Consider the following 25,810-nt stretch of genomic DNA (forward strand, 5'->3'; position numbering starts at 1 on the left):
AGTGGGGCAGAAACCATTGGTCAGTTTTGAAATCTTTAAATCCACGGACCACATGATGAATGAAGCATGCCCACCGAAAGCCCCTGTCACAGGCAGAGCTATGCAGCCTGGAGGGGCACATGATGCATAACTCATAAGGGAAGTAGGAGGCAGTGAACTTGAACGTCTGGCCACTAAAAGGATCTTTTCTCCAGTTGGAAGTCAGCCACAGCTGAGTCAGATGAGAAACTAAAATGTGGCCATCTTGTTGTAGACGGGATTAATGAATGGAACTGGGGAGGAGAGAGTTGGGGGGAAAGTGGGGGAAAGATGGAGGGAGGAGAAGTGGGGAGGGCAGGAACCCTCATTTCACAACAGCTGGTGAAGTCTGTTGGGCAGTATCTTTCAAAGCCCCTTCTCTTGAGTGGACCACCCAGGAATTCTCATCTTCCAAGAGGCTTCCAGAGGACCTGTCATGGCCGAAGGGCCTTAGCATGTATTAGGAGACCACGTTTTGTTTTGCGTTTTGACACTGCCACCCTGGCCACACCTGACCCGAATGGTCTGGGGCCTCAACGGAGGGCAGCACGTCTACACAGAGGTCAGCCACAGCCCAGGAAGTGGCCTAGAATGAGAAAAGGGATGCTTGTTGTGCAGTGGCGACACGACCCACAGCCAGCCTCTCTGAGAATAAATATCTGAAGGAGACAGAGGAATTGCCATCAACGGAACAGCCCAGAATCTGGCTGGAGACACGAGGGGAAGGCATTGAAAGTAGAAGCCGCGGGGCCCACAAGCAAGCGAAAACTCTGAAGCAGAGGTAAGACTTTCATATAAGGAAAAAGAAGCAGAATGAAGGTGCTGACACGCGAGCACGGCCGACTTCTCCGTGTGGCTCGGACGGCACCACTGCTGGCTGCCCATTCTCCCCGGAGCACGGAGGACACCCGACGGCCTGCTCTGTCGACTACAGTAGCCACGGGCACAACTGATATTTGGGGTATATTGGGTTAAATAAAATACATGATTTCAATGCATTTGACCTGTTAATTTTTGTTTCTTTAACGTAGCCACAAAAGATCTAAAATTACACATGTGGCTCACACTGTATTTCTCTCAAGTGGTGTTCTAGTTCCCCATGAGGCCGTTTCAACCGTGAGATCTTTTTTCTTCTGTCCTATTACTCCTTTGAGAATCCTAATAAGCCCCCAATCACTGCAATCAACTAGAGCAATCTTAAAATGTCCAAAACAAACAACGAACATCATACATCAGCAAAGAATGACCCTCAAAACAGAAATGACCCAGATTTTCACATAGCAGGAGGAACAGTTAAACAAGACAGCCACCTAAGTTTCTGATTCCCTTACCTCCTCATGACTAAGCCCTGCACTCAGGCCCAGCTCAGGTCCTGCAAGAGTTGGCTGGACCAGTGAAGGGCCATAGGCCTCTAACAAGGATCCTGCATACTCATAAGACAGAAACAGTTTTAAGGGCTCACTCTTTTAAGTTTTTGAAATGCATGGAGCAGTCCATTTGTTTTCCATTGTTTTGCTGATCTGTAATTGCTGGTATTTACCAGAGGTGTAAAAATCTAGTTCCAATAGAGAAATCATGTTGAGAGCTCGACACTTGTGTTCAAGAAATAGATTAGAATCATTAGTTAGTATCACGAACTTCAGAGTGGAAGAGACTCACCGGCCACCTTGTCCAACACTTGATAATTGGGTTCCTTGACAGGGTTTCTTCAGCCTCTGCTTCCGAATATCCCTTGGGCTTGTTCACCACTGAGGAAGCTACCCATTCTAATCCCAGATCCGTGGGTTCTTATATCTCCCACCACTGACCCTGGATTCTTCTTCCAAAACTACGGCATTGGTTCAATTTCTGTCTCCTGGGCAGACGTTTTAATTATGTGAAGGCAGTGATCCCTTTCCAAGTCTTTTGCAGATTGAATATCCTTTTTGTTTGTCTTGGTCCCTTCTTTAAAAAATGGGGTCTGGCCTTTTAACCTTCTTGGCTACTCTCTTTGGAATCTGCTTTGTCCATGTCTCCCTTTACAGGTTGGTGCCCAGACCTGAATGGTCAATACATATGTGGTCCAAGCAACACAAAAGTGAGAAGAGGGTCTTTTACCTCCCTCATTCTGGGTACTACAATCCCATATAAACAGCTTAATGGTCATGACTCCCCACTTCAATTTCTTGAGCCCTGATTTCTTTTTTGACCATGATCTCTGCCAAAAGAGGTCATTTTATATTTTTTTAATTAAAAAAGTAATAAAAAATAAAAATTTTTATTGAAATATAGTTGATTTACAATGTTAGTTTCAAGTGTACAGCAAAGTGATTCATATATATATACACATATATATATCTTTTTTTCAGGTTCTTTTCCATTATAGGTTATCACAAGATATTCAGTATAGTTCTCTGTGCTATACAGTAGGTCCTTGTCCTGATTTCTTTTTTAACAGTTATATTTATTTATTTATTTTAAATTTATTTATTTATTTTTGGCTGCGTTGGGTCTTTATTGTGGTGCGTGGGCTTCTCATTGCCGTGGCTTCTCTTGTTGCGGAGCACGGGCTCTAGGCACGCGGGCTTCGGTAGTTGTGGCTCGCGGGCTCTAGAGCGCAGGCTCAATAGCTGTGGCGCACGGGCTTAGTTGCTCCGCGGCATGTGGGATCCTCCCGGACCAGGGCTCGAACCCGTGTCTCCTACATTGGCAGGCGGATTCTTAACCACTGCGCCACCAGGGAAGTCCTGTCCTGATTCCTTTCATCACTAGGACATTACCCCTTCCCGCTTTGGGAAAACCACAGATTTAAAAAGCATTCTATCACAGCTGCCTTCTAAGTAGCTGTATTTCCTTTGATTTTATGCCTGCACCAATCCTCTATTACTAGGATTTTAGAATATTTTTCTTTTTTTGCTATTATAAGTGACACTATGATGAAAATACTTTTAAATTAATCTTTTCCCTATCTCTGTTTATTTTTTAAGAATAAATCCCTAGGAGTAAAATTAAGTAAAAGGATATGAACATTTTCAAAGCCGTTTGATATATATGTGCCAAATTGTCCTTCAGAAAGACCGTGCAGGTTTATACTTTTCTAGTGGTCTGTATCAGAACACTCATTGCCCATCCTGGAGTTAGGTTTTTTTTTTTAACACCAATTTGAGAAGTAAAGAATTGTAATCATTTTTTTAATTTGTATTGGTGGTGAGCATTTGTATATGATTGTTTAGCATATGTATTTCTACATGTCATTGTTAATCTGATGTGTTCCTTTTTCCTATTTGTGAGATGTATTTATGTGTTAAAGATATTAACCTGGCTGTATGTTGTTTCTTTTGCAACTACTTTTTCCCCAGTGGATTTTTCTGTTTTCACAATTTTGCCAAGTATTACCAAGGAAAAAAATAAATAAATAAATTAAAAAAAAAAAAAGCATTCTAAGTCTAGGAAGCTTTGTATACAAACATCAAAAACAAGCATCCACGATGGTTCACAGCCCTGGCTGTTCCTGAGAATTTCCTGGAGGCTGAACAAATACTGAAGTCCACATCTACCCAGGAAATCAGGAAATGTATTTTTAAAAGCTCCAGGCGACTGTAATATGTATCCAGGGTTGAACCACTAATCTCAAGAAACCATGACCTTGATGCTCATGTTGATTCAAGTTAGTTTTCCTTTGAACTGTGAATCTGAATTTTTATTTCAAATTGAACTAGCAGAACTGAATTAGTTCACTGTAAACAACTGGAGATTATTCAAGTCATTTGGAACTTGGACCAAGGAAATGTGGAGTTAGTTTAGGAACAACTGAGACCGAATTGAAAATCACCTTAAAGGAACATTAGGCTTAGGCAACCTGGTTTATAATTGGCATGTTTGCTTACTAGCAGGGTAATTTGAGCACATCATATAACCACACTGGTTTCATTGTCTATAAAATAAAGGCACTGGTCTAGGAATCTTTAAGATGCTCTAAATTTCGGACTCAGTTCCAGGAAAGAACTTGCAAATGAAAATTGTTAAAGTTGTATCTTGCTCTCATTTTGAAATGATCTGAATTTAGCTATGGGAGCTTCAATAGGGGCAAAGGTATTATTTAAATGTTCAAATTGCCGCTCAAATTTAATTTATCATATTTATGCCTGATTTTAAATACCATCACATTTAAAGGAGAATTGTGTTTAATCTTTCATTTGCCAGTCAGTGTTCCTCAGTTCCTTGCCATGTCTCAAGACTACAGCACATATTCGAAGTGGGTCTGTGGGCTCAGAAAGGTAGCTTGGTATGTCAGCAAAGTCAAGTCAGATAGTCGGTCTCTGCCTCTGCCTTAATCACTATGCCTCAGTTTCTTCATCTGTAAAATGGAGATGAGTTATATCACCCACTCTGTGAGCAGAGCTGCTGTAAAGATTTTTTTAATGAATAGTTGAAACTGTGAAGATCTCTAAAAATGTTAATTTTTTTTACTATTTTTCAGTGGTTCATTCAGTATTGGCCACGCAATGTTTATTCATAAAAACAAAAGTTAAGAGACATACATACCAGGAATCCTATTGAGTGTGACCCAGAAATGTTCATCAGGACTGTAGGTGTCCTTGGACCAGGACAGAAAGTCAAGTACCTGCTGGTCTTGGAGGACAAAATTAGCGAATTCCCTCGTGAGGGCCACGTAGGCAGTGCCAAAGTAAATGGTCATGTTGTGAGGAGGCGGAGTTTTCAGTTTCGCGGTTTTAATCATGTAGGAATTTTTTTTGCTCAATAGTTCTTGGTGGACATATTTAGTCCTTCCAATAGCATGATCGGGAGGCAGCACCCCTGGGGTGATGTTTTTCCCTTTAAATCCTTTCAGATACTGAACTATCTCCCTGTTGGTTTTCAGGGGGAAATCTTGCCCACAGGTGTTGATGGCATATTTCCACGGAACCTCAGAGCCTGCAAGATCTTTGATGCAGTTCAGGTCAGCCTGGAGCCTGGAAATCCCACCGTAGACCACGGGCTCCATCTTGGAAGCCAGAAAAGCATTTGGGAAGCAGCTCAGTAATTGCTTCACTGCATCTTTAAATGTATCTGTTGCCTTTTTATCCACATGAACACAGTAGACATTTTGGGGCATGTAAATTGCCCTGAAGAGTCTCTCAAAAGTGCCAAAATCTTTGTGGATGGCCATCATGTAAGCCAAAGGGAAGCCGGCCTCTTCTTCAGAGAGTGCTTCTGTTATGTAGTGACTTTGAGCTATGTACTCGTAACAGGTAGGTTCACTGAGGGTAGTTTTCAATGCATTCTCTGTTGGGTAAAAAACCTTCCCCTTAAAAATCTGACGACAGACTTCTGCTAATAGCGAAGCATTGGACAGAGATGCTCCCAGGAAATTTTTATTCTCCCATAACTCATTATTGTAAACAAACACAAAAATCAGAGCAGTGACCAGAGACACACAAAAAAGACACTGCTTCCAAGAGCCCATCATTCAAAACCAGGAAATGAGTAAAATGTCTCTTGGGATCTGATCAGAGCATAGGTAGAGTTAACTTACATTTTCACCAGAATCCATAACCATCCTTTTGATAGGTGCAGTTCTGATCGGCTGTTCTGTAACCTTCCAGTTGAGCATGCTTGCCCTTTTTTTCTGTCTTCCTTTTCTCCTCGTTTGCCACTGCACTGCATTTCCACCTTTCCTCCTCACGTTTCTGAAGTAACTCTTTGGGATTTGCTTTGCTCAGTCCCCACACCCCCTTCCTGCAACCTGTTTCTACATAAAAACAAGTTGCCTCAGGGAGGTTTTGACTCCAATGTGTCCACGTTTCCCTACAGGAAAATCGCCAAGGGGTGAACTGACTATTCTGAAAGCCATGGCTCTAAGACTTTAACCCCAGCCTCCTCTCCTGGCCAAAAGGTTGGCAACTGTGTCAGCTCCAACTTCCTGTTAATCATTGTGTTCAACTGACTGAGTTTGTTTGCTTAAACAGCACTGCCAAGTTAAAAGCGTGGGTTCTAAGCATGTGAACACTGCCTGGAGAGATATTCTGTCAATAAATATTTAGTGCTTAAAAATTAATCACTTAACCCTGCCTTTTTCCACACACGCCCCCCTCTCCATATTGGCTGGCTATGCTATTAAAGCACGGCATATGACTAGCTGTTGAGCCATTCTTTCCAGCACTTAATTTTCTCTGCTACGAGGTAAGGTCCTTAAAAAGGCACATTAGCAAGCGAACCTCCCCACCTAACTTGCTACACTATGATGAATAAAGGCTAATGAAAAAAAAAAATACCCAACCCCCCCCCAAAACTGAAAGCCCATTGTAACCCCCAAATTGCTAAAGCTGAAGTTAGCGAATGTCAAGTTTATTTCACCCTAGCCCAGGTAGGATGCAGGGAGACCAGCCTGAAGCCTGGAGAGGCAGGAGAGAAGAATCATCTCAGTTTGGGATGTTTTAGAACTTAAGGAGAGAGGCTCTTTCATTCATATATATAAACCATTCCAAACTCTTAGATTCATATATATAAACCATTCCGTTTCCCTATCTTTAAAACATGAGACTAATTTTATCACCTTCATAGGTCAGTTGTGAGAATACAGTGAGAAAGCGCATCAAGGGTTCATGGCCTGCCCAGCAATGAATGAGGCGGAGATAGAAGATAGCTGGGCCCCAGGCTGAGATGCTGGTGCTTCAAGGTAAAATAAAGGCAGGAGCAGAGGGGCTTCCCTGGTGGCGCAGTGGTTGAGAATCCGCCTGCCAATGCAGGGGACACGGGTTCGAGCCCTGGTCCAGGAAGATCCCACATGCCACGGCTACTGAGCCTGAGCTCTAGTGCCTGCGAGCCACAACTACTGAGCCCACATGCCACAACTACTGAAGCCCATGCGCCTAGAGCCCGTGCTCCACAACAAGAGAAGCCACCGCAATGAGAAGCCCATACACCACAATGAAGAGTAGCCTCTGCTCGCCACAACTAGAGAAAGCCTGCGCACAGCAACAAAGACCCAATACAGCCAAAAAAAAAAAAAAGGCAGTAGCAGAGAGGAGCTGAGCTCTACTTGAGTAAAAAGATAAGACAACCACATTCTTCACTCTCGAGGTCAAGGAGACCTCCCTGACTACACATGTGCAGAAAGTTTCCTCAGGGGTCAAAAAAGGAAGGGAGTGGGAATTCCCTGGCAGTCCAGTGGTTAGGGCTCCACGCTCCCACTGCAGGGGGCACGGGTTCGATCCCAGGTTGGGGAACTAAGATCCCACATGCTGTGTGGTGCAGCCAAAAAAACAAAAAACAAAAACAAAAAACGGGAGGGGGCGCTAGCCCGTAATATGTCCTGCCAACCTCCCAGAGACCCTCGTGCTGGAATCCACCTTGGCTAAAAGATGTGCAGGCACATTGGCAGGGCCCTGAGTCAGACCCAGTTTGGGCACGAAGCAAGACAAAGCAAGATGATTGGCCAGAGGGAACCCATAAAACTGCCCCCATATGAGTAATTCCTGCCACCCCCAAAGCGTGACTCTCCCTCTGAGCCTGCCTGCATGTTTTTCTGCACATACTTTTCTTCTAATAAACGCTTTACCTGCTTCACTACCTTTTGTCTCTGTGCTGAATTCTTTCTTCATAGAAGACAAGGACTGAGGTCCTGTTTCAAGCCTGCTGGCCCTCGTGATCTAGTGGTTAGGTTTCCGCGCTCTCTTCAAGCCACCTCAACCTGCAGCCCGTGAGATCAGGGCTGGGAGAGAAGAATAAACAAAAGCCCCTCCCCCCAACACTCACTTCAAGGAAATGACACAGTTACCATCTCTCCTTTGAAATCTTCTTAGTGTTCCCTACTCCTCCCTCTGTGAGCCCATGCCAAGTACTATACATCTAGGATAACTCTGGTCAGTTTTGTTTTATTTGGTAATCAGCTGCACGGGGGTGAAAGCACACTGTACACACACGTGGAGGGGCTGTCAGCGCTGGGCTCACAGGTGGCTCATCTGTTTCTGGCTCCCATCACTGTCTGCACGTACTAGGCAATCAAATACTTATCGATCAAGTGCTCTATTTTGCATTCCCTGTTTCCCTGATCACCTTACTGTGAGATTCCTACACTTGTGATTTATATTTTGTCATCTGTGATCTCTATTTGTATCTGTGGATGTGCGGACGTTCAAAGTACCTAGTTTTTCCAACACATCTTAATTATAAAGACAACATAATATTACAGATAGTTTGTGAACACAGTGCTTTCATGTCCTGTGCTCTTATTTCCCTCTTGTCCATAGATACACACATTCTGATTTTACCAAGAAAGTGGGAGATGCAAGTTTGCATCCTGCGTTTTGCACTTCCTGTCAGAGCATAACATTTTCCATCGTGCTACTCAGTTTTCACTGGACATCGTCTTCACAACCATTACCTTAGAACACAAGACTGGAGTTATTATTTGTTGTTGTTGTTTTCCCACCCCACCTGAAAGCTAATGCATTAACGAGATGGTTGCCAGCTCTGTTTCATGATCTTCAGGAGCATAGAAAGTGATGATTAGAAAGGACTTAGGGAAGCTTTCCAGAGCCAAGGGGTCAGACTTCACTTGTTTTAGGAATCAGATTCTACATACAATATGATTCAAGTGAATACAGACTGGTCTGTAGGACCCAAAATGAATTCAAACAACTCAAATATCTATTTACATAACTATCTTTCATGTGTCTACCTAGAATTCTTTGGAACAAATCATTTCTTCAATACAGTAGTCATACGAGAGCAATCTTTTCTAAAATGATGACTAAAATTTTGTTAATTTTTGTTTTATTTGTAATATCTCTCTAGGCAGCCACTGCCCACATGAAACGAAATCAACTATAGGGATGAATAAATGGAGGCCTCAGGACTTCCCTGGTGGCGCAGTGGTTAAGACTCCACGCTCCCAATGCAGGGGGCCTGGGTTCAATCCCTGGTCACGGAACCAGATCCCACATGCATACCACAACTAAGAGTTTGCATGCTGCAACTAAGGAGCCCGCCTGCTGCAACTAAGACCTGGTGCAAACAAACAAATAAATAAATAAATAAATACTTTAAAAAAATAAATTATAAAATAAATAAATGGCGGCATCAATGCCTAATTATGCTTTCTAAACTAGTTGAATAATTTTTACAACTTTTTCTCCTAATATATTCAGATGATTACATCAACTCTTCCTTTGTTGATTTCAGCTATCTCCTCATTCTTGACACAATTCCATCCCTCCAGAGATTTCATGCATAAAAGCATCTCTAATAATTTGCCTGTTCTGCCCTGAATTTACAGCTCCCTGAGTTTAAAGTTACAGGATAAAGAACGTTTGCAAGTCGGCACTTTGCTGCAGTGGGGTCCTTAATTGCACCTCACCTGAAATGCTTCAAGGGTCTTTTGATTTTGGCAATACTAGCCATTTTTTTACAGGAATTAGTATCAATCTTTTTTTGTGCATCACCCCAGTGCTGTCTGATGTTTACTCTCCCGGTGGTCATGTGGGAAACGCTGGTTCTCCGGACCCTCCTGACTTTCCTGAGGACCTTTTGCAATATACCACTCATCATTCTTCTAAATTCTGGGTACAACGCTCTTGCCATTTGTGCAAAATAGTAGAAGGGGATGGTAACGAGTGACCAAACAAAAAAAGACGTGCTCCTTTATCCCAGCTTGAACATTAGATCAAAATTAATACCCCAAATTCTAAGTTGGAGGCAGTGATCGGGTAGGATAGAATCCTGAAGAAGTTGGCAACCAACACAGACTTGTGGCTTGGCCGCTCTGTAAGTGGTGAGGTGCTCATTGATGTCCCAGAATTCAACCTATGCTTGCTTATTTCTATATAACGTACTCTCTTATACATTCTCACTCCAGGACATAAACTAATTTTTATTCCACTAAGAAAATTGCGCTTCGAGTTTAATCTCAACAACTGACTGTAGAAAGGGAGCAGAAGAAAAGGGTTCCATTTCTACCGATGTGGGTACACAGTGCATCATGCTCGTCTTATTCTTGGGGCCACGTGGTACCCAAAGCACTTTTCAAGTATTCATTTCATCATGACATCACCTCTGTGCCCACGTGAGAAACCAGGGAAACCAAATGGAAACTTTCTCAGCGTCCACAGAGGTCACAGAGAAAGAGCAGCTTGGGTTAAATTGGTTTTAAGTGCACGTGACATTTTGTCTTTTTGGACGCCTCCAGCTCTTTCTCTCTGCCCAGGCTCTCTTCTCCCTCCATCTTCTTTCTCTGTTTATTTATGTACTTACTATGTTAAATTCTGTACCCTGTTTTCTCATCATCACTGTGTTTTTTGTTTGTTTGTTTGTTTTTGTTTTTAGCCACAGGAAATAGCTGGAAGCAACAGGACTTAAAATAGCCCAGGAGGGTGGTGAGAGAGAGCCTGGATTGTGTGTCAGAAGATCTCCAGTTGGGCCAAAGCCACTCTTGACAGCAGGGAGCCCTTGAACCAGTGATTTGATCTCACACCTCACAGCTTCCGCTGGGGTGAATTTGAGAAAACAACCCCTGTTCTTACTCGGGGTCCCCAATGGGGGCTTCCTCCCAGCCACGTCACCTACACCTCTGAGCCTGAGTTTTTTCCAACATCGACCTCCTGGTGCAGCTGGAGGTTTCCAGAAGTAATATACAGAAAGCACCCAGCTGGGGGCTTGCCAGAGACATCAGAGCTAATTTCATACCTTGAGGGAAAGCCATTGGGAAGAAAAGAGTGAAGAGAGGAAATGAGGAGGGTTGCAATCCTTTAACATAAAATCACTGCAAATAGAATGGTAGGAAAGTGCAAAAAAAAAACTGGTTCTTTTCAAAACAGTCAACTAGATATCATTGGGGCAACACAAAGCTGAGGCAGAGAGCTGACAGATGAAGAGTACTTCAGCGTTAAGTAGACTCTGTGCCTCCAAAGCCCTTTCCAGCTGCACTTGCCCTTGAAAGGATACCTGACAACCCTCGGCTTTCAATGCCAAAGGCTAACAGGAGGAGGCTGAACCCAAGAACCTCAGAGGTTTTCACAGTCTAACATGTTTCTGCTCAGAAAGGCCTCAGGTTTGAGTTTTGGCTGGATTTGGGAGGTTGGGTGTCACGAGGAGAAGGTAAAACAAGGGTCCAATCCCAGTGCCAACTGAGCTCTTCACCTTTCTAGACTTCTGCTCTTTCCTTCCTCCACTCTGCTCCCCACAGAGTCCTTGATTTGAGTTTGAAGTTACAGGAACTCATGGTCACTGCTACAGCGAGTGTTCCCAGCCAGGGGAGACCTTGAGCTTCTGATCACAGAGAATTACGTGCTGCAAGACTCTAGCCCCCTCCTTCCGGTTGCAATATGCTGTTCAATCAGAACAGAGTTCCAAGAAATGGATCCCCTATTCTTTTGGATCCCCGGGTGCTGGATTGCAGTATCCCCATTTCTTCTCAAAGCTCACAGTCTACGAGGAACTCGATGCCTACTCTCTATTTGGCCAGCTGGATGGGGAAAGACCTTCTTTACAACAGATGACCATCAACAGCCCAGACTGAAAAAGTATGGAAGACACAAAAATAGCTGTGTGTTTGGCAAAACCTGAATTTACTTAGTAGATCAGTCTTTAATTCTGGAAGATGGATTTTCATAGAAACTACTTGCAGAATGACTTCATCACCTTTCAAAATTTTTCTTTTTTTCTGGCCATGGCTCGAGGCATGTGGGATCTTAGTTCCCCGACCAGGGATCCAACCTGCGCCCCCTGCAGTGGAAGCACAGAGTCTTAACCACTGGACCGTCAGGGAAGCCCCCCTCATCACTTTTCTAACTGGTCCAGGGCTTCATTATCAGTTTTGCATATTATCGAATGAAGTTCATTTCTCACAGGAATGTTGTGTGGAGTGACTAATCAAATAAAGCACATTTTAAATGCCAGATGGTGCCAAGTACTTTGTTAAATTCTGGAAACATTTTCCCTTTGACTGAAGGGAACTGAGGAACATAATGCAAACCATTAATTAGAAACATTGTCCTTTAGTAAGAAATTAAAAGTTGTAACTAAGATATGCATGGATACTAATGACTTAACAAGACATGAAAATTCATGATCACCAGTAAGTATATCACATAATGAAACAACATACTAATAAGTGCTATGCTTTGAAAAACCTTTAGAAATAGAAATCTCATGTACCCCAGTCAAATGATTCATTCATTCATTCACAAACATTTTTTGTGCACTTAGTTTATGCAGGCACTGTGCTAGGTTCTGGAAATATAAAACGTAAGTGTAGCCTAAATGAGTACAAAATTACTAGATCTTAAAATGCTACTGGGGATTAAATAGAGGTAATGTTTCTTAATCAAATTTATAAGCTTTTGTACAGCAAAGGAAACCATAAACAAAACAAAAAGACAACCTACGAACTGGGAGAAAATATTTGCAAATGATGTGACCAACAAGGGCTTAATTTCCCTTTTTTTAAAAAAAATTAATTAATTAATTTGGTGGCACCAGATCTTTAGTTGTGGCATGTGGCATCTAGTTCCCTGACCAGGGATCAAACCCAGGTCCCCTGCACTGGGAGCGTGGAGTCTTAACCACTGGACCACCAGGGAAGTCCCAAGGGCTTAATTTCCAAAATATACAAACCGCTCATACAACTCAATAACAAAAAAACAAACTACCCAATCAAAAAATGGACAGAAGACCTAAATAGGCATTTCTCCAGAGAAGATATACAGATGGCTAGTAGGCACATGGAAAGATGCTCAACATTGCTAATTACTAGAGAATGCATATCAAAACTACAATGAGGTATCACCTCTCACCAGTCAGAATGGTCATCATTAAAAAAAGTCTACAAATAATAAATGCTAGAGAGGGTGTGGAGAAAAGGGATCCCTCCTACACTGTTGGTGGGAATGTAAATCGGTACAGTCATTGTGGAAAACAGTATGGAGGTTCCTTAAAAAACTAAAAATAGAGTTACCATATGATCCTACAATCCCACTCCTGGGCATATATCCAGAAAAGACAAAAACTCTGATTTGAAAAGATACATGCACCCCAGTGTTCATAGCAGCACTATTTACAATAACCAAGACATGGAAGCAACCTAAATGTCCATCAACACATAAATGGAGGGCTTCCCTGGTGGTGCAGTGGTTGGGAATCTGCCTGCCAATGCAGGGGACATGGGTTCGAGCCCTGGTCCGGGAAGATCCCACATGCTGTGGAGCAACTAAGCCCGTTCGCCACAACTACTGAGCCTGTGCTCTAGAGCCCGTGAGCCACAACTACTGAGGCCCACATGCCTAGAGCCCGAGCTCCACAACAACAGAAGCCACTGCAATGAGAAGCCCGTGCACTGCAATGAAGAGTAGCCCCTGCTCGCCACAACTAGAGAAAGCCGCTAGCAGCAATGAAGACCTGATGCAGCCAAAAATAAATAATAAATAAATAATAAATTTATTTTAAAAAACCGATAAATGGATAAAGAACATGTGGTTACATATATACAATGGAATACTACTCAGCCATAGAAAAGAATGAAATAATGCCACTTGCAGCAAAAAGGATGGATCTAGAGATTATCATACTAAGTGAAGTAAGTCATACAGAGAAAGACAAATATCATATGATATCACATATGTGGAATCTAAAAAGTGATACAAGTGAACTTATTTACAAAACAGAAATAGACTCACAGACAAAAACTTATGGTTACCAAGGGGAAAGGGAGGGGACAGATAAATTAGGAGTCTGAGATTAACAGATACCAACTGCTATAGATAAAATAGATAAACAACAAGCTCCTACTGCATAGCACAGGGAACTATATTTAATATCTTGTAATCAACTGTAATGGAAAAGAATCTGAAAAAGAATATATATAATTGAATCACTTTGCCATTCACCAGAAGCTAACACAACATTGTAAATCAACTATACTTCAATTAAAAAGCTGAGGTAATGTTTCCAGAAAACCATCTCCTTCCAACCTCCTCCCTCCAGTAGTTTTCCAGCAAATCGGCCCCTTCCTACCGCTCTCTCCATTCCCAGGAGGATAAAGTTGCCTGGAAGCATACTAGTGTGAATCCTCTCCTTCTCTTCAAGGTAGAGGCAGTTAATGGAGTTAACTCTGGTGTTTAAAAGCAGAATAACAGGGGACTTCCCTAGTGGCGCAGTTGATAAGACTCCATGCTCCCAATGCAGGGGGCCCGGGTTCAATCCCTGGTCAGAGAACTAGATCCCACACGCATGCCGCAACTAAGAGTTCACATGCCGCAACTAAGGAGACCTGGAGCCGCAACTAAGGAGACCTGGAGCCGCAACTAAGGAGCCTGCCTGCCGCAGCTAAGACCTGGCGCAACCAAATAAATAAATAAATATAAAAAAATAACATTAAAAAAAAAATAAAAGCAGAATAGCAAAAGCCGGAATGTGGAAGTGCAAAGTTCTGTTTACCTTGAGTCCCACCCCCAAAGGCTTGTCCTTCAGAGTCACAAAGACAGAGCCTTAGAACTGAAATGTAAGAACTGTAACTTACGTTATATGAATTCCATTGAAACAGACACACAAAACAGTCTACAGGGTGTCCATAAAGCTGGAAACATAGGTGAATATATATAATGCAATTGAAGATATTTTCAAAGTGTAAAATACACACACACACACACACACACACACACACACACACACACACACAATGCTTCCAGACTTTATGTAGAATGGAAATCAAGTTCTGCATACCTGGAATCCTGTTAAGTGTCACCCAGAAATGTTCATCAGGAGAGTAGGTGTCCTTTGACCACCCAAGTAAATCAATGGCCCTCTGGTCTTGGAGAACAAAATTAGCAAATTCTCTTGTAAGGGCTACATAGCTGGAGCCAAAGTAAATGGTGAGATTATGGGGAGGAGACATTTTTCTTATCCAAGTCCACAGCATGAAGGAAAACAATTGGTATTTCTGCTCCAAGTGCATATATCTGGTCCTTCTGATAATATGAGGAGGAGGCAGCACCCCTGGGGTGATGTTTTTCCCTTTAAATCCTTTTATATACTGAACGATCTCCCTGTTGGTTTTCAGGGGGAAATCTTGCCCGCAGGTGTTGATGGTGTACTTCCACGGAACCTCCGAGCCTATGAGGTCTTGCAGGCAATTCAGGTCAGCCTGGAGCCTGGAAAGTCCTGCGTAGACCACAGACTCCCTCTTGGAAGCCAGAAAGGCATTTGCGAAGCAGCTCAGCAGCCTTCCTACCGAATCCTTGAAAGCAGAGGTGGCTTTCTCATCCACATGAACACAGTAGACATTTTGAGGCATGTAAATAGCCCTGAAAAGCCTCTCAAATGTATCAAAGTCTTTGTGGATGACCATGACATATGCCAAAGGGAACTCAGCTTCATCTTTGGACAGAGGTTTCATTATGTAGTGATTCTGGGTCAAGTACTGTTGGCAAGTTATGTTTCTCAGTGGTGTCAGTGGTGTCATTGGTATATTTCCATCCAAGATTTTCTTTCCTGTTATAACCATGTCACAGACTTCTGCAAGCACTGAAGAGTTTGAGATTTTCCCCACTGGCAGGTATTTTGGCAGGACTAAATTGTTGGTATAGAAAAACAAAAGAGTTATAGAAATGGCTATAAGCCCTACAACAAACTTGAGTACCTTCAGCTTCACGTTTCCTACCATCTCTTCTGTGTTTGTCACTTCATATCATTGTTGAAGTCAGTCTGCAGGTCCATCCCCCGACTGCTGGGGAATCTACTCCCACTTCTTATTTTGAGCAAGAAGAGAAATACTGCCTCTCACTTAAGGGACAGTGGATCAACCACAAGCTGAAGTTCTTCTCTGACGGTGAAGGGATTGAATGGATCTGAGAACATGAGCCACCGGGGCCAACGGAGCAAGAGCTGAGCAGCGTTAGGTACCTTGGTCCAGGTCAATCTCAAGTTAAGACCCTAACAAATCTGTCACGGCTGCCGACTCAGGGTGTTCCCCCGGGGCGGGGGGGAGGGTAGAACGTGTGTCCGTCTTACAGCCCTTTTACCCCAGAGAGGGACACCATCACCATCACCATCACCGACATAATGTTTGACCACAAGGGACGGTATATTTCTTCAACTTGGGACCATATCAGTTGTTGTGAGGCAGGTCACCACCAGCAGTGACTGATATTAATGTTGACAGCTCCCAGAATTGCTGAAGAGCAGGCTTTCTCTTTACCTAAAGATAAAAATCAAGAATTCAGAGATGCGGGATTGGAAGGCATCTTGCAGTTTTTTCAGACCAGCTCGCTCAAGTCACAAATGGAACATCTTGAAAATGAACTGTCACTGATGTTCTATCACCCTCTTGGCTCCATTTTCTCACTGACAACCTGGGAGGTGAGCATGGACGTTATACCCACTTTGCACAAGAGGAGATTGAAGCCCACACATGCACTGACTTGCCTGAGGGTCAATAATGAGTTCATGGTAGCATGAGGTCTCAACCCTAATAGGGTCGAGAATATTGTACCTGGAATATTCGCTCCCCCCTTTTTCTTGACGAGTGCCTCCCGTCGATCAGGCCCCCCGTGTGGCACCCTTTCCCTGCCCTCCCAAGTCTGGGTTAGGAGCCCTTCCACCTGTTCTACTAGGACTTGGTGCCCCTCTCTTTGCTTGTCTGTTTGCCCCACCACTAGCTTATGGAGAGCGATTTCTCTCTACTGATCACTGGGTTTTAGGCACCTCGCTCATGTTAGGCGGTCATCATTAAATTAAGTTTAGTCATTTTTCTTCCCTCTATACCAGGGGTGGACAAAACTACAATGGGCATCATGGGTGAGGGCCAATCCACCTGCCACATGTTTCTGTACAGCCTGTGAGCTAAGAATTGTTGTACATTTTTGAATGGCTGAAAGGAAATTTGAAGAAAAAGAATATTTCATGATACATGAAATTCAAATTTCAGTGTCCATAAATACAATGCCATTGGAACATAGCCATTGGTTTACAGATTGTCCATAGCTGCTTTCCCATGGCAACAGCAGAGCTGACCAGTTGTAACAGAAACCATCTGGCCACCCAAGACTAGAATATTTACTCTTTGGCTCTTGAGAGAAAAGATTTCTTGATCCCTCCCCTATAATTACTGATGTCTCTGCTAACCAGTATATTTTCACCACACCAAGATGACTACTGTGGACTTGGTACAACTTTACCACTTTTTCCTGTATTTTCTAGATTTCCTCACGAATGCTAGAATGACATCCTATTTGGTAGCAGAGCATGGGCTTTAAAGAGAGACTTGGAAATCTACAAACAACAAATGCTGGAGAGGGTGTGGAGAAAAGGGAACCCTCTTGCACTATTGGTGGAAATGTAAATTGATACAGCCACTATGGAGAACAGTTTGGAGGTTCCTCAAAAAACTAAAAATAGAATTACCATATGACCCAGCAATCCCACTACTAGGCATATACCCAGAGAAAACCATAATTCAAAAAGACACATGCACCTCATTGTTCATTGCAGCACTATTTACAATAGGCAGGTCATGGAAGCAACCTGAATGCCCATCGACAGACGAATAGATAAAGAAGATGTGGTACATATATACAATGGAATATTACTCAGCCGTAAAATGGAAGGAAATTGGGTCATTTGTAGAGACGTGGATGGATCTAGAGACTGTCATACAGAGTGAAGTAAGTCAGAAAGAGGAAAACAAATATCGTATATTAACGCATATATGTGGAACCTAGAAAAATGGTACAGATGGACCGGTTTGCAGGGCAGAAATAGAGACACAGATGTAGAGAACAAACGTATGGACACCAAGGGGGGAAAGCGGCAGGGGGGTGGGGATGGCGATTGGGATTGACATGTATACACTGATGTGTATAAAATGGATGACTAATAAGAACCTGCTGTATAAAAAATAAAGTACAATTCAAAAAAATAAAAAATAAAAAAATAATAAAAATGTATAATGCTCGCTTAAAAAAAGTTATAAAAAAAAAAAGAGAGAGAGACTTGGGTGGGTTTGGATCTTGGTTTTGCTGGTTCCTAGTGGTATGAGCTTGGGCAAGGGGCTTTACTTTTCTGTTTCAGTTTTGTCATCTGTCAAATAAAGAAAATACCAGTAAGGTTGTTTGGCGGATGAATATGGGTTAATAAGTGGAATGCAATTTGCTCAGACTTTGGCACATAGAAAGCTGCTGACTACTAAAACTGCTAACTACTGAGCTGCAGACGGTCACTTTTAGAGGCTCACCTGCACCTCTAGTGAACTGGAAATTCAGAGCACGCTGCTTTGCCTGACTCCACTGTTTCTCAAACTCTGGCAAAACGTGGTGCTGCCACACACTGGCCCGGTACAGCATAGCTTGCCAAGGTGGAAAATCTTGTGCATGGCAGGAAGGGAGAATTGTTGTGCCAGTAGAGCATTTTATTCCCCCAATAGACTGGGAGCAACTCGGAGGGAAGAACATGTCTTTGAAGACGTAAGGAGGAGGGCTCAACATGGCATTTGAGCGACCCCAGAGAACTTCCCAGACCTCAAGGTCCCAACCCAACCAGCCAGCCGCGGTTTCCATGAGGACATTTAAGATGTCTCATAAGCAAGCAAATTGTTTTGGTGAGTTATTCCAGAAAAACGCCATAGCAACAACTTCTATACATCTCATTACGTCATTGGGGGACTTCCCTGGCAGGCCAGTGGTTATGACTCCACGCTCCCAATGCCGGCGACACGGGTGGTTCGATCCCTGGTTGGGAGAACTAAGATCCCGCATGCTGCGTGGCGCAGACAGAAAAAAAAAGTCATTGGAAGCAATGACATTTAACGAAGGTTCTGAAACAATGGGACAAGAGACAGGTTAGATTAGATGGAAGAAAAGTAGGCAAGGTCTGGAGCACGGAGTACACTTGGGGATTCTTTGGAATGTTCCGGCAGGGACAGCTGAGCAGCCTGTAGAGCATATGAAGGCAGTAGGATGCACCAGGGGTTGTATGCCATCACTTCCATTATTCATTTGCAGAATTAGATATCAGTCCTAAAAATAAAAATTTCCCCAATGTCCTAGGCACACTCACATCAAAATCAAATCTTTTCATTTTAATTCTTCTCATGTAATTTGAGTATCAAATTTTTAATTCTCACTTTTTTTTTCCCCAGGAAAGTTAAATGGTCACATAAGAGAACTGTCCAGTGACAGAACTGGGAAGAAGCTTAGAGGTCATCTCGTCACCTGCTGTCATTTTACAGAGGAAAGCAGGATGCCATTCAGAGAAGGAAAGCAATTTGCTGTACGTCAGACAGCCGTTAGCACCACAGCCAGGAGGGGCAGCTGGGCAGGGCTGATTCAGCGCAACGCGCTGCTTCCAAAAATGTTTCCTTCCTTTCGATAAAGATTTCAGGAAACAACATTTTACACGTGCTTCTGTACGCCTATTCAACTGAAGGACAGATTACACAAGATTATCTTAACTTCATGAGATTGGTCTTCAGTTCAGTTTCTACCCTTAGAAACCTAAGCTAAAGATAATATTTGTGCTTTTAAAAGAGGCTGATAACATATTTGCACTTTGAAGTCCAGTGTGATAACACTTATTCTGGCTAGTCTTTTTTTTTTTTTTTTTTAAGTTTTGAATTTTATTTTATTTATTTTTTTATACAGTACTCGGGCTAGTCTTAGCAGGAGTAGGTAAATACATCCAAAGCCAAACAAAGACAATTTTGGAAACTTTGTGACCAAAACTGACAGGTTTATTCAAAACTCTTGTTAAGGGCATCTAATTCTAATAACATTTGTATTTATGACTGTCCTCTAAATCCTTAGTTATCTTCTGTAAGTAGATTATCTCTCGTAAAAACAAGAGTTAACCCAATACATCAGCGAATTTCCAAGCACTTACCCATTGTCCCCACTATGAAGGCCATTGCTGATATTTTCACCCCTCTTCCCCCCCAAGCCCCCTACTCCTGTCCTTCCATATTTGACACATTCTTGCATTTCTGTCAAATTAGCTGAATGGAAGAGTAGTTTTTAATCAGGGGCACATGCTGACCCAGGAAAATTTAACACAGAATCCCCTTCTGGTGTCTGATACCGAGATCTGAAACCTGGAAAATTCATATTCTACCCCTAATCACTGGCACTGAAGACTTGTTAAAGCATTTTTTAAAAAATTTTATTGTGGCATACAAGCGTATAACATAAACGTTGCCGTCGTAACCACCTTGAAGTGTGCAGTACAGTAGTGTTAACTATATGCATATTGTCAGCAGAACTCCAGAACTTTCTCATCTTGCATAACGAAAATTCTCTACCCATTGAACGACAACTCCCATATCCCCTCCCCACCCAGCCCCTGGTAACCACTACCTCCAATACGTAATCAACAAGAGCAAGGCCAGTATAACACCAGAGGTCTGTGATAACAGGAAGGAAGGACTCCTAGAGCCAGAGTCCCAGCCCAGCTGGTGAGGGTCTTAGGAATCACGTGGTTGCCTAGGACCGAAACCCACCCAGACAGAAGTTCTGTCATGTTGGGTGACTTGGCTGAGGCCGCCCCACTGATAGGAGCCTGAGTGGGGATTCAAGCCCCATCGACTGGCCCCAGAGCTGGAGTTCTTTGATGGCACGGAGCCACCCTGCCGCCCCCATCTCCACTCTCAGCTCATCTGTCTTAGAGCAGAATCAAGAAGGCAGAGCAATATGTATAACTGATTCACTTTGTTATAAAGCAGAAACTAACGCACCATTGTAAAGCAATTATACTCCAATAAAGACGTTTAAAAAAAAAAAAGAAGGCAGAGCATCGTCTTGTTCGACCTCAGCTGGGAACGTACAAGTATGGCGACTCAGGATTTTTTGCTGCTCTGCACATGTGGGCCTATGACCACAAGTATTGATTTGTGGGTTACACATTGTAGAAAGTAGACGAATTTGCAAATATAGAATCGGTGAATAATGAGGACCAATGGTGTTTACTCAAGAGAAATCAAAGCGTGTGTTCATATATAGTCTTGGGCATGGCTGCTCAGGGCATCTTTATCTGCAACAGCAAAACATAATAATAGTAAAATAATAAATAACAAAATAATACAAATGTTCATGAACAGAGGAATGGATTAAAGAGTTATCATATAGCCATATAATGGAATACTTTTCAGGATAAAAGGGAATGAACTATCTATACAGGCAACAACATGGACGAACCTCAGAATAGTCATGCTGAAAGAGGCCACACCCCCCAAAAAGAAAGTACTTACTATATGATTCCATTCATAGAAATATCTAGAAAACACAAACTAATCTACGGTAACAGAGAGCAAATCAGTAGTTTCCCGGGAACAAGAAGCAAAAAAGAGAGGAATTATAAAGAGACACAAGAAAACTTTGCGGGCCTAATGGATGTGTTCAGTATTTTGATTATACTGATGGCTTTACAGATATATTAATGTGTCAAAATTTTTCACTTGTACATGTATGGGCAGTTTATTGTATCTCAGTGATACCTCAGTAATGCTGAGGACAAATCTGACAGAAAAAAAGTGGGATATAGTAATCCAGAGAATGATTAAATATTAAAATAATGCATATTGTATTTTTCTCCTGATGCCCAAGCTATGAATGTATTGAATGATATGGAATATTTGTAAATGTGCCAAGCACTGTTCTATGCCCTTTATATACAATAAATCATTTAAAACTCATATCGACTATTCCTCATGAGAGGGATACTATTTTTTTTTTTACTGAAGCATAGTTGATTTACAATGTTGTGTTAGTTTCAGGTGTGATTCAGTTATATATATATGTGTGTATATATATATATTCTTTTTCAGATTCTTTTCCATTATAGGTTATTCCAAGATACTGAATACAGTTCCCTGTGTTATACAGTAGGCCCCTGTTGTTTATCTATTTTACATATGGTAGTGTATATCTGTTAATCCCAAATTCCTAATTTATCCCTCCCCTCCTTGCCCTTTGGTAACCATAAGTTTGTTTTCTATGTCTGTGAGTCTATTTCTGTTTTGTAAATAAGTTCATCTGTGTCATATTTTAGATTCACATATAAGCAATATCACATGATATTTGTCTTTTCTGTCTGACTTACTTCACTTAGTATGATAATCTCTAGGTCCATCCCTGTTGCTGCAAATGGGAATATTTTATTCTTTTTTATGGCTGAGTAATATTCCATTGTATATATGTACCACATCTTCTTTATCCATTCCTCTGTTGATGGACATGTAGGTTGCTTCCATGTCTTGGCTATTATTAATAGTGCTGGTATGAACATTTGAGTGCATGGATCTTTTCAAATTAAAGTTTTTATCTTTTCTGGATATATGCTCAGAAGTGGAATTGCTGGATCATATGGTAACTCTATTTTTAGTTTTTTAAGGTAACTCCATACTGTTCTCCATAGTGGCTGCATCAATTAACATTGCCACCAACAGAGGGATCCTATTATTATTCTCCCTTTTGCCCAAGAAAAAGCTGAGGCACTGAGAGGTTAAGTAACTGGCCCAAGGTCACACAGCTTGAAGCAGGAGAACCAAGTCTCAAAAGCAGGCAGTTTGGGGCCAGGAGCCAGGATCCATGCTCCTGACAACTACATTATGTCATTTTCTTCTTGAAGGAAGGCAACGAACCTTTATTGAGTATCTACTGTATACCAGACATGGTGCTCAGTACTTCTGGGTTCCTTGTACAACTTAATTCTCACAATTATTCAAGAAGAAAGAAGATAACCATTTCAAGTTTTTTAGATGAAACTGCTTAAATTCAGAGCACGTTCCACAGTGATTTCATATGTGAGCATAAACCTCATTTCGCCTGCCTCACCATCCACTTTGTTCATCGGTGTATTTCCTGTTCTTCCCTATGTCCCACGTCCCTGATTTAATCCCTAGATCAGCTACAAGATGATAGACACATTCTCCCTCACATAATATAAAGAAATGGCAAATTATAAACGAGGTCGGATATAGCAGAGTGATCCCTGGTTCTCAAAAAAACAAATCCAATTACTCCCGCCTCAGGAGGTAAAGGAATTATCTCAGGTAGTTCCCCCACCACTGAGGGTAGGCTGGATTTGATAACTCACTGGCAAACAATAGCGTATGGAAAGAGAAAAATTGTTACTTTAATGCGGAGAAATCTGGCAAACATGACCTTGACCAAGTGATCAAAGTTAACACCTCAATGGCATCTTGTGGATGTCAGAGACCCCCAGGTAGGATGTGATGAGAAGGGCATTTCACCTCTGTGGTATTCTTCCCCCCAAACCATAATCGCATTATGAACTTGAGAAAATACATCAGATACACCCCAACTGAGATCCATTCTAGAAAACACCTGTCCAGTCTTCCTCAAAACAGTCAAGGCAAAAAAGGCAAGATAGAAACTGTCATAGACCAGAGGTACTAAGGACACAGGACAACTAAGTGAATGAGGTATCATGAGCTGGATCCTGGAACAAAAAAGGTCATTAATGGAAAAACTGGTGAAATCCAAATAAAGTCTGGAGTTTAGTTATTAGTAATGTATTGATGTCAATATCTAAGCTTTGACAAACATACCACAAAGGTAACGAGAGATGATACCATTAGGAGAAATGGAAACCAAATGGTAGGTATATAGGAACCCTTTGTAATATCTTTGCAAATTTTCTGTACATTTAGAATTATTCCAAAGTAAAATTTATCTTACAAATCGAATCAGCAGCTTTTATTCAAGCAAAAGCTGAGCTTGGACCCTTACTGTGCAGGAAGAAACACTTAGGGGTGCAGGGGTGCAGCCTGCCTTTCAGACCATCCCAGCATTGCCGTTGGAGCATCCAGTTCTGCAGCCACGTTGCCAGCACGAGCCCTGAGTGCCGAAAGTGCCAACTGGCTTAAGTTTCACACTGTTAGGGGAGCTTAAACATTGACAGCTTTAATCTGCCACTAAGTGAAAAATTGACCTCAGGTCCTCTGTGACCATAAAGAGAATACGGGTAAGTGTTCTTTCATTAATTGTGGCATCCATTGATAATCGATTTGATAACATTCCAGAAGAGTTTGGGATAAGGTGAACACACACACACACAATCCTGTTATTGGGTTGCTGCTCTAGTAAGAAGAGCAGAGTTCTGGTTTCTGCACTTACTGTGTAAATTTGAGCAAGATTCTGAAGTCAGAGGAGCCTAGATGAAAGACAGACAGACATTCAGACACACACACACACACGCACATGCACACACACACCCTTTATAGGTTTATCTCTGGGCAAACTCCCTCCTTCATCTTCCCTTCCTGAGTAACCCTCCCCCCAGGCATTAGTGGTACAATCTCAGAACTTTCCAGAACCCCACATCTTTGCCGTAAAATCCCAACACTGAGACTGGCTATGGAGTGAAAAACCATTAGTCATCAACATGGAGATGAGCTGGCCTTGGGTAGCCCTGAAGCTGCCTTCATGATCTCAGTCTTAGTCTGGAATGCAATCCCGAGGAGCAGTTCTAATTAGCTAACTTATTTTTAATATTTATTTATTTATTTTTATTGATTGATTGCTTGATTGATTTTGGCTGCGCTGGGTCTTAGCTGCGGCACGAGGGATCTTCGTTGCGGTGTGCGAACCCTTAGCTGCGGCATGTTAACTCTTATTTGCGGCACGCGGGATCTAGTTCTCCAACCAGGGATTGAACCCGGGCCCCCCGCATTGGGAGCGTGGAGTCTTACCCATTGGACCACCAGGGAAGTCCCCTAACTAGCTAACTAAACGGATTTTGGGGCGGTCTGCCTCGGTAATTCAGACATTCACACTGATCCAGGAGCATTCGGCCTCTGGTCCCCTGCAAGCCCTGAGGGAGCGGAGAGGAGGGTATCTTCCTAAAGTATGCACTGCCCGTCCCCCTACCCCAGCTCCCAGCGCCCTTTCTCTAGAACTGATGATTGCCTCTTTGCAGTGCAAATACAGTTACTGGGCAGAATGCTTGAGCAAGTTTGATCTTGCCCCAGTTTTTACCTTGCTTTGAGAAAAATGTGGTCGCTTACATTTCTCCCTCTTAAAATTGCTCAGAGACTGGCTCCCACCTCTTGGGTCTAGGCGGCCCCATGAATCCTGGCTCACCCTCTCTCCTCGGATCAAAATCAGTGACTTGGGAAAGAAGTGTCACCAAAGGCTCTTAAAGGCTCGTCAGGCCTATTCTCTGTTGTTTTTATTTCTGGAAGCATTTATTTCCCATAAATGTCAGGTCAAAAAGGAGCTCTGCTGACATTTGCGATGATAAAGGGGCTGAGCCTGGCTCTGAACCCAGGGCTTCTGCAGCCCCAGCTGGCTCCGCTGAGCCTCCCAAGGGCTGGAAAGCTTGGGAGCTGCATGGAAAAACCGGGTAGTCAGAGGGCAGTGCCTATTTTTGTAAAGAGGGCAAGAAGGTGGCATCAAGGATTACAGTTTCTCTCGCGGCCCATTGAGTGCCTGGCAGGAAAGGCGGCGAACGCGTCACAGTTGCCCGAATCCCAGTGAGCAGCTAGAGAAGCCTGCTCTGATTTGTACTCCGTTAGTACAAATCTCCAACATTTTATTTCGTTTGGGTCTTGCTTGGAGAGAGTTCTTGAAAGGGCAATAATGGACAGATCACTCCCTGGAGGGTGAATCTGTGGGAGAATTAGGAACAAGCCCTTTGACTTTGCCTTGGTGATGATGGAGAGATGGCACACAGATAGTGTGTACATGTCACAGGTCTGTTTTTATTTGTGTTACTTATTGGAATTAGTGTCCAGAAGAGCCATTCTCACCGATACCTAAAGTCAGTGCCCAGATGCGGTGGTCCTTGAAAGCTCAGGGCCAGGGATGAT

The 25,810-nt window shown here is 42.7% G+C and overlaps 1 protein-coding gene across 2 annotated transcripts in view; it reads right to left on the reverse strand.

The window, feature by feature from the left end:
* Positions 1-25,810, reverse strand: part of GCNT2 (glucosaminyl (N-acetyl) transferase 2 (I blood group)) — a 121,041-nt gene that overhangs the window by 81,154 nt on the left and 14,077 nt on the right. The window contains exon 2 of one of the 2 annotated variants that reach the window (XM_068557381.1): positions 14,716-16,189. In XM_068557381.1, the coding sequence (XP_068413482.1) occupies positions 14,716-15,655 (940 nt within the window). In that variant the 5' untranslated portion in view covers positions 15,656-16,189. Of the gene's footprint in view, positions 1-4,542; positions 5,756-14,715; positions 16,190-25,810 lie in introns of those variants that run through there. The other variant, XM_068557382.1, reaches the window with a different exon arrangement.

Source organism: Eschrichtius robustus, chromosome 12, assembly GCF_028021215.1.
Source record: "Eschrichtius robustus isolate mEscRob2 chromosome 12, mEscRob2.pri, whole genome shotgun sequence".
In the NCBI taxonomy this organism is placed as follows: Eukaryota; Metazoa; Chordata; class Mammalia; order Artiodactyla; family Eschrichtiidae; genus Eschrichtius; species Eschrichtius robustus.